Source organism: Crocodylus porosus, unplaced genomic scaffold, assembly GCF_001723895.1.
Source record: "Crocodylus porosus isolate Cpor-Errol unplaced genomic scaffold, CroPor_comp1, whole genome shotgun sequence".
In the NCBI taxonomy this organism is placed as follows: Eukaryota; Metazoa; Chordata; order Crocodylia; family Crocodylidae; genus Crocodylus; species Crocodylus porosus.
Window position 1 is genome coordinate 5,613,971 of NW_017728927.1, and position 9,682 is coordinate 5,623,652.

A 9,682-nucleotide genomic window follows, 5' to 3' on the forward strand; every position below is an offset into this window, starting at 1 on the left:
ATATGAAAGAATATAGTTGTTTAATAGGTTTAGAGCAAAGAAACTATTAAATAAACCTGAATTAATATTTTATGTTTTTTGCAAAAGAGAAAGCTCACTACCAATGCAGCTGTGCAGAATTATACTGTATTCTATTTTCCACTTTGTAAGCAAATGTTAAGAGACAATAAATTCTAATGATAAGAATGGAGTTTAGTCCTTTGATCAAAAAGTTAATGAACGAATTGAAGAAAAACAGAAAAGTAGCGACGGTGTAAACACTTGCAGACTGACTATACATGCAGTGAAGGTAATATAGTAATAAAAAGACAAGCGGCAAGGTTTAAAGTAATTTCTAGGCAACAGGCAAACAAGAAAGTTAAGGTAATGTTTGAAGAGATAAAGCAACTGACTGGGAGATGAAAATGCAGATGGGAGAAAATTTTCAGAAGGAAAAGACTGCAGGAGTAAATGGAAAGAAAGTGAATCTGATCTAAAAGCGCAGCAGGCTGTGACAATCTGGGACATGCTCCTACAAGGATGAATTAGTTATTCCTAAAACAAACTAGTCAGAACTTGAACAGCCAAGCAAAAACCGTATCTTTTTATTAGAAGGGGAAAAAAAAAAAAAAAAAAAGACCACTCTCAAACCAGTCCTCTCCTCTTTTCCCAGTAAGCAGACCTTGCTAGATGGCAGAAGGGAACAAGTTTTAAAAGGAGAATTTGAAAGTTTTCTTTACTCCCCCTTCCAGAAAGCTCTGAATCCTGATCCAGGTTTTGCTGCAAGTTTGCTCTGTAGTGTTGATCAGTTTTGTACGGCCACCCAAGCAGTTTCCTTAAGTCTATTTCTTGAATCATCTCAAGTTTGGCAATTTCTGTATTCTCAATTATTGTACATACAAACCCCAGACTAGAGCAGAGATGTATCCCACAAAATGAAATAGCCAAACCACTATTTATATACTTACAAACTTAATAAATATAGGTATCTGTTCATCTCCCTTCCTCCTGCCTCCCCTCATTCTCATATTCAGCTTGTGTTCATGGATCAGAAGTTGGTTGGAGGAGAGAGCCTGCACGCACGTCTCTTTGATACTCTACTACACTCATAATTGTGTGGTTTGAGGTCTGTCCTGCTTAGCAGAGGTCCTTTCATTGACAGAAAGCTGACAAAAAGCGTGTGTCACACTCTCCCAGATGTCAGTGCAGTGAGGGTAACAAGCACAGCTACAGACCATGGGTAAGGCAGGGACATCACATCGATCATGGGCTGGTTTCTGCTTCCTGCAACTATTGAAGACTGGCTCCCTTAAAGCAGCTGCTGCTTTAGAAACAGGAGATAACAACCAGCAGCAGAGCTGCAGTGCAGCTGAAGCCACTGCAACAATTCTGTCTGCTCTAACCTGCGAAAAGTGGAAGCTAAATCACAATAATGTATCAGCTGTTTCATTGGAGGTAAACTACTGCAAGTTTAGCTTCACATATTACTGGCTAGGAGTGGACAGATTAAGCAATTACTATGAACCAGCTGATGCACATGTGAGCGTTAATTCCCTTTCCCCCTTAAAGAAGGATAATTCTTTTATTTGTCCAGGACCAAAGATATGTTATGTCATATAAAGGATGACATTTTTATCATTCATGCTCAGAAAATTAAAATTATACAGAGAATCTTAATTCTGAATTGTGCATCAGTAGGCTCTAAGGCTGTAAATATTATTCAGAGAAATCCTGCTATTGCAATATTATCTCATAATGAAATAGTGAAAAATGTGCAGTCTTCATACACTCCAGGTTTCAGGTCACTAGCAAGTGTAACAGCTTTGTAAGGACCAGGAGTCAACAGTGTAATGGACAACACGTTAGTATGTCCTTTGTAGATGAACAGTGTGCAGGGTTGCCAACTGTCTAATTCCATGGACTTTTTACTGATTACATTTTTCCCCTTTTATTATGGTGGGTATTAAATCTCTAAATTTGAATTAGACCAGGGTAGGCAACGTTTTTGGCCAGAGTGTTGAAAAAAATGCAGTGCCTACCTTGTAAGGTGCCATAGTGACAGCATGCCAGAAAAACAAAACCGGGGCAGAGGAGTACATGGCAGGACACACTGCATATTAATGTAGTTAATAACCATAAATGTTGCTTTTTATGGTAAATACCAGGTTTATTAAAAATTCTAAACCTGGTGGCAATAAATAAAACTTCATATACCATCTGTGTTCTTGTGTATTCTTTTTTGTTACGCATGTTATGATGAGAAAGAAAAAAAGCAGAGAGAGAAAGAAAGAGAAAAAAGGACAGAAGAGAAGAAAGGAGAAAGGAAAAGGAAAAAGAAGAGAAAGATGAAGAGCAAAAAGGAGACAAGAGGGGAGAGAAAAAGGGAAGAGAAAAAAGAGAGGAGAGGAGAGAAAGAAATAAAGAAAAAAAGAAAGAGAGAGAAGTGGGACTGCCCCTGGGTTTTGCAGACTCAGGCTGCAGTGGGTGGGCTGGGGCACTCAGTGGCACCCAAGGTGGGCTCCGGCCCTGGCTGTGAAGCTCTGCGGGGATGGAGTGCAGCCGTCCAGTCCACGAGGGGATGCTGCCTGGCTGAGGTAGGGCACAGGGGGCTCCAGGCTCAGCCTCCCTGCACCCCAGGCACAGCACGAGCAGGGTCCAGCCACCCTTGATGCAAGGGCCAAGCTGGGGGAGCCCCTTGAGCCCTGGGAACAGTGGCCATAGATGGTGCTCAGGGCTGAGCTGGGCGAGAGCCTGCAGCACAGTGGATTTGCCCAGCACCTGCCTTGGCCTCAGCCCCTGGAGGGTAGCTGCAGTGTGGCACAGCCAGAACCCAGGCAGGCCAGGGCAGTTGTGGCAGCTGTTCCTGGGACCCAGGGGGCTCCTGCAACCAGACCCTTGCACTGGGAGTGCGTCTGTCCAGCTTCCGCTGTGCCTGGAGAGCAGGGAGGCTGAGCCCAGAGCCGGAGGCTCCTGAGCCCGGCATCCTGCCCTGGCCAGGCAGCGTCCCCTCACCGGCTAGGCAGCTGTGCCCCCATCCCTGCAGAGCTATATGGGCCGAGCCAGGCCCCATCTCAGGTGCTGCTGGGTACCCCCACTCACCCGCCAGCCTTGGCTCAAGCCCAGAGCCCCAGGCAGCCCCTCTTCCCCCGCAACTCCTGCCTTGCCAAGGGGCCAGCTGGGACAGCCTGCCCGCAGCACCTCCCCCTGCGCTGCCTGGACTCTGCCCTGAGCACCAAGCCCTGGCGCTCTGTTGCTGCCCCCACCCAAGTAGGATGAGTTGTTGGTCTGGCCAGGCCCAGGGCTTACACACCCACTGGGAGCCTCCAGCACAGCAACCCTGCACAGTGTCTGCCTGGACCCCAGCCTCCCCCACCCACAGCTCCCCTCCAGGGGCCAGACCTGAACAGAGTGTCCAGCCTGGGGACAGGGGATAGAAGCAGCGCAACACAGACTGCATCCCTGCCTGTGTTCTCCTGTCTCCACCTGCAGTGCCTGCCACAGCACTGGGACCTGTGGCTGGTCTGGAGAGCCTGGAGGAGCAACTTAAAAAAAAGTTAAATAATTTCCTTGCACGCCTCCTGGTGTGCCAGGGAAAATGTCTCCATGTGCCACTAACTGGCATGTGTGCCAAGGGTTGCTGATCCCTGAACTAGGACCTTGTTACTACCATCCAGGGCTTGGCAGAAGAGTTACATTTACATGATGTAAAACATCTGTCTGTAAAATGTTTGTGTTGTCAGTAAAAAACCAAACCAAAACCAAAAAAACCCCCCCAAAAACAAATCAAATCTTGGGTTGGTAACCTTGATAGCATGAAAGTCAGCTGGCTCAAAAAAAAATCGGTGCCATCCCCATCAGTGCCTTTTCAAAAGGAGGTCACCATTTTAGCAGTGGTGTCAGGTATCCACTACTGACCTGACTCTGCAACATACTAATTTGCACTGCAACAAGACAAATGGAAGTTCCCTTTCAAGCTGCATAAGTGTTATGCTAAACTGAGGAAATTATGTCCTTTTTGAACAAAACCCTAGCCACAAATGGTATTACCTTGTGGACACGAACACTGAAAGTCAGCATTCAAATTATGTCCGAATTGAGAGTTGGAAGTCAAGTAGATGACTGCAGAAAATACATTCCTTAGTCTACATTCATCACATCAGTCCCACAAGATGGAGCTAGTTCTTTCTAAAACGAGCCCTCACTATCAGATCACCAACTGATGCTTGTAGACGCCTTCCAGCTACAACGGATTTCTACCTAACATGTTATTAGGTTCACTTTGAAGTGAAGTGCTGCAAAGGTATTCCTTGGATTACATTGTCATTGTAACCCCCCTTCACACTCTTGGGACTGAACCACTAGTCTCAATACAGGTGAAATCTGGTGCTCAATTATCTTGTTATTAATTGACCTCTTTCCCCCCCCATACACAAGCTACTCTTAGGGCATTTACAATTAACCAAACTTCACAGGGCAAGATGATATTTATTAGTCCTATCAAGAAATTGGACATGTACCTGGCTCTATCAACATATCAATAACCAAGACAGGAGGACACTGCTACAAAACAAGCAAGCAAGCCTTCTATATTTAGCCAAAATAGCCTAAAAGGCAATATGAAACTTCAATTTAAACTGTCCAACTGTTTTATGCTTTCCTAGATTCTTTTAGTTGGAAATAACTGGCTATTTGCAGTAAAGATTCAGGATTAGTCTAGCAGAAAGTTAAATAAAATCACAAGTTTTTGCCTAACTGCATCACTTTAACATTTTGTTGAGTAGTTTAAAAAAAATGTTCCAATGTAATTGTAAGGGCCTATTCTTAAGCCACTAAGATTGCAGCTCTACAGAGAGCTTTTGCAATCCTAGGAAAATGAAAAGTTTGATCCATGTTGTTAGATTATTAACATCCACTGCTTAACTAACAGTTCATTCTAGGCTGCATGCAGGCTCAGGGCACTGCTGTACTCTGGGTTCAAAGTATGACACCCAGGGCTATTAAAACAACCCTATTCATAGATTGCTCACATCTCCATGTGAATAGCCTGGAGACGAATAGTTTACTGTTCTGAGCACTGAAACTACTGTTCCACTCCTATATTGGATGCTGAGAGTTTTGACCTTTGCCAGTAAAGCCAACTTGAAATCTAGTTAAAGTCAAGGAAAAAATTCAAAGAGTCAGAGGTACAGTGTCTGTTACCAAATCCCCCTGCCAACTTGACTGTGCAACCACACGTCTAAAATGGTTGTACGGTCCCTGTTATTACCTGAAAAACCCATTACATGAAAGGGACACAGTGACCATATAAAAGTGCTTTCAAATCAACTAAAAGGTTTCTAGTGGCAAGTGTATACAATAAGCAAACTGAAAAAGAATCCTCTTAATTCTTTTGCAATTATACTGTGTAACACGATAGATAGAACATTTTCAGACAGAAATACATTTCTGAAGCTGCTCATCCTTCTGGGCTCCAAGACCTTTCACATTTAGATATTATCATTACATAAAGATAGATTATCTCTATGCACTAATTCTACACTGAACATATGTTTGGAAATTTAAATGTCAAATCACTCAAATTGTTCTCCTAGATTCAGATAATTTCACGGTTTATGGAGTTTTCTGCTTAAAGCTTCTGAAGCACAGCACAGTTTTATCTTCACTAAAATGTGCCTTTTCCAACAACTTCTCTTTCAAAACAAATGGCTGCTATCTTCCCAAAATAATATGAAATCCTTATTTTACTTAAAAATAGTTTTCCCCACTCCTTCCCCCCTCCCCCCGCAAAAAAATCACTGAACTACTTCAACTGAGGTCATCAGGGAACCAATGCGAGACACAAGGTTGCCTGGAAATTTTAACAAAACACATATGGAGGCCTTAAAGGGAAAGCTGCTTTGAAAGATTTGTATATTACCAGGTGCAAAAAGTTATAGCACTAATAAATAAGAAACCATAAGTATATCTTATTTCAGAATCTTTGTATACAAGTCTAAAGTATTGATAAGGAAATATTTTAAAGAGCAGCTATAGGCAATCCAAAACGTAAGTGCTATTTAAATAGTACAAATTAACAATTCCTCACAAAATAGGTGCCAACAGCATTATTTAAAACTGTTGGCTCTTTGTAATACCTCCTTGCAGGCTGTAATTTAATTCAGTTTCTCTATCACTGCTGTTTGGCAAGCACTGATCTTTCACAATTTTCCCCTGTAGAAGGTGCTAGCATGTGCACCGTATCACTAGCATTATCAAAACAAGGTGTCACAGTTCTGAAACATTATTTGTAACATGGTACCACCTACAGTTTCCAATTACAATGGGGCCCCATGTTTAACTGGATATTAGCACATAGTATTTAGCTCCTTAAGATGGAACGTTCTGAAGAGGATGAAGATTGGAAATTAAGATCCTTATCGAGAACTTGAAGTTTCAAATCCCTGGGTTACAGTCATCAGGAATGAACTGCTGATAGTTACAAGTTACTTGGCAACAGAACAAGTGGCCTATTAGTATTAAAAACTGACAACTATTAACAACAGAATGGCTATTACTGAAATGTTGAGACTTTGAGGGGGGCTGGAGTGGCATCTATGATTTCCTTCCTAATCTGCTCTTTCCATTGTTCTTCATGCAAAAGCTTTGTGCTCCTCTCCCAAGTGCCAGGACCCTGCTCCTCATCCCTCCTGGCTGCTGCCAGCACTCTCAGAAGAGTGACACGCAGCAGCAGCAGCTTTCCTCCATCGCAAAATCTACCCTTGGTGCTAGTACTCCTCCTCCTCTTCACTCCATGCAGGTATTCCACCCCCCTGCACCTTCTTGCTTTGTAAGCAGTTCCTGGTACAATCTTACAATTATAAGCTGCATTTTTTTTCACTTCAAAAGAGACCTTGCTGAAAGTTTTGTGCAACGCCAAGGCAATTGAATTCAAACACTGCAGAGGATGCAGGCAACTACTTCAGTTAAAACTTTCCAAAGTTTAGGACAATTCTCTTAAGGACCTTCACATTTTGGTGACTAATTATATATCAGTCTATCTTCAACCAACACTTTGCTCTTCCATCCGAACCAGCTGTGTCAGCAAATATTTGTAACACCAAATACATACGAGGTATTCTTTCCATAAAGGGAACGCTTGTGTTTTAGTTTATTTACATTCTTTCTAGGTGTATTTTAATTTTGTATACAGACAAATGATTTTTAAGCTGCAATTAAGAATTGTTTCCTTCAATTTGAAAATGACCCTAAAGTATTTTCTGAAGGATCCTACTACCTTTGTTTTCAGGCTTCTATACAAACTGCACCTTAATTCAATTCTATCGTAACCCCCCCAAATAAAATAGTGTTTATCAATTAAACAAAAGGCCAGCTATTGAGTATGGTGCTGCCAAAAAAAAAAAAAAAAGATATACTTAAGGGACAGGAAACTTCAGTTTCTAGTGTTGTTATAAAGCAAAGTTAAACTTCCAAATAGACTAGACCCAAAAAAAACCAGGACCCGAAAAATACAGTTCTAGCAGCCGCCCTTGAGTTTTTGCCAAGTTTTGAACCACGCAGTCCTCCCCAATGCAACTCCCTTCATTGTAACCAGTTCTACAGAGGACATGGAAAAAAACCAAAAGAAGGAAAAATTAAATATAGTGAAAGACAGTGACAACGTGAAAGCAGAGTTGCAGTTATCTGCAAAAATATTGTCCTACTAGAACACCCGGCACGTGCTTTTTCACAAAAGCGATATACACAGCCCTTGTATCGGCATCTTAGTTTCACATGCTAAGTCGTCAATATTGAAACTCCCATGCCCTCGGCCTCCCAGCACATAAACACGCTGGTCACCGGCAGAATTGCAGCCTCGATGCCTGGATACAGAGGATGATCAGTTGCTTCACAGCAGAGAGGTTATATGAAGCTCAAGGGAAAGGCTGGTTCATCAACATTAAACGTGTGGTGGATTGGACAAATTTGGGAAGAGCCAACCTGCAGCGCTGCATCTTCCCAAGGGTTCCACCTCAGAGCGGGAAACCAATGTCCCCCCCCCACCAACGATTTGCGCACACATGTCTGCGGAGAGCCTGATCTGTCTAAACCCGGGATTTCTGCTTTCCCTTCTTTTAAACCTTTTGCAACCAGTGACCTTGCGATTCCAGGCAGACATCCCAACTGGTCTCCAGGAATAAAACTCAAAAAGAAATGGGTAACGCGTCTCTGCGTGCGCGAACCCATCTCCACCAACCACGCGACCACTCGTTACTCCTGTGCGGCGTGACGTGACGCCACCGCACAGGAGTGATGCGCAGCCGTGGGGTCAGCACTGCTGAACAGCTGCTCAATGACATGACCACACCACCACTTCACACTTGGGTGCAGATGTGTCAGTCATTTTGCACGCGTACACACGAGTACTCTGCAACGGCATGGTCAGCGTCTTGTGTGGACACGGACATGCTCAGATACATGCACATACACATGCACACACACACAGATACACACACGCTTGTGCGCACACACTCTCACACACACACTCGTCCCCGGGCACGGGAGCAGGACAATCCATTTCTTACCTGCGTAGTTTTCTCCCCACGTCTTTGGTAGCTTTGGCTTCCAACTGTCTGCAACAGAAAGGCCGGGAGGTCGGTGGGTCGTTTTGGCGAACGGGCGGTCTCGCGCCCTCCGCCCCGCCCCGCTCCGCCACGCCACGCCACGCCACCCCTACACCTCACCTCATGTAGGTAAAGTGCTCGGAGTCCGGCCCGGGCCCGGCGCTGGCCGCAGCTCCTAGGAGGCCTGGGCCCGGCACAGCGGAGCGGGAGGGCCCGGCAGCTGCTGCTGCAGCGACGCCGCCATTTCCTGCCTCCTCCTAACCTGGCCAGGTCCGGCCCGGCCGCCCCGGAAGAGAAACCCCCGCCCGGGCAGCACTTCCGGGGCGCCTCCCCCTCCCGCCAACATGGCGCCCTGGCAACCGCCCTAGCAACCGCCACAGGCCCGCGGGGCAGCGGGACCCCCACAGCCAACATGGCGCCCTGGCAACCGCCCTAGCAACCGCCACAGAGCAAGGTGGTCGGGGGCGCCTGGGCCCAAGGGTCGCCGTTGCACCCCAAAATAGGTGCACGACCTAGCCCCATTGCATGGAGAATGAAAAGTGGCCTTCCCTCCCCCCCACCCTGTTCATCTGAGCTCTGTGAGCCATGAAACCCCTGTGGCAAAGGCTGCCAGGGGCAACGTCAGAAGGATGCAACCGTTACATGACAAAAACAAAGGCGTCAGGTTTCATATCCATAGAAGACCGAGGACAACTAGGCTCTCCTCTATGACAGCTATCCGACAGTAGGGTGGCCATTGTAGACAACAGTCCAGTTTTCTGTTCCTCTGTCCTCTCTTGATACGAAACCCAATGTTTTTATGTCCTCTCTTCTTCTCTTCATGAAAAAAAATACAAGTAGTAAAGGTGTCTGGTTTCGTATCAAGAGAGGACAACCCGACTCTCCCCTACAATGGCCAACCTAGTTGGCGATGCTGCGGTGGCATGGGGCCTGCTGCCTTAGACCGACATGGTGGTAGGGCGGTCGTCATAGATGACAGTCTGGTTTTCTGCTCCTCTGTCCTCTCTTAACACGAAACCCGGTGCTTTTTTTGTCTTGAAGAGAAAAATAGAGGACCTAAAGGTCGGGTTTCATCTCAAGAGAGGACAAAGGACAACCACACT

At 45.2% G+C, this 9,682-nt stretch overlaps 1 protein-coding gene across 6 annotated transcripts in view; it reads right to left on the reverse strand.

Annotated features, from left to right (window-relative positions):
- Window positions 1-8,855, reverse strand: part of TNRC6A (trinucleotide repeat containing 6A) — a 51,598-nt gene extending 42,743 nt beyond the window's left edge. For 5 of the 6 annotated variants that reach the window (XM_019541819.1, XM_019541816.1, XM_019541817.1 and 2 more), the window contains exons 1-2: window positions 8,700-8,855; window positions 8,541-8,588 (exon numbers count right to left, since the gene is read on the reverse strand). In XM_019541819.1, the coding sequence (XP_019397364.1) occupies window positions 8,541-8,588; window positions 8,700-8,704 (53 nt within the window). In that variant the 5' untranslated portion in view covers window positions 8,705-8,855. The remainder of the gene's footprint in view (window positions 1-8,540; window positions 8,589-8,699) is intronic. The other variant, XM_019541818.1, reaches the window with a different exon arrangement.
- Between the last annotated feature and the right edge of the window lie 827 nt (window positions 8,856-9,682).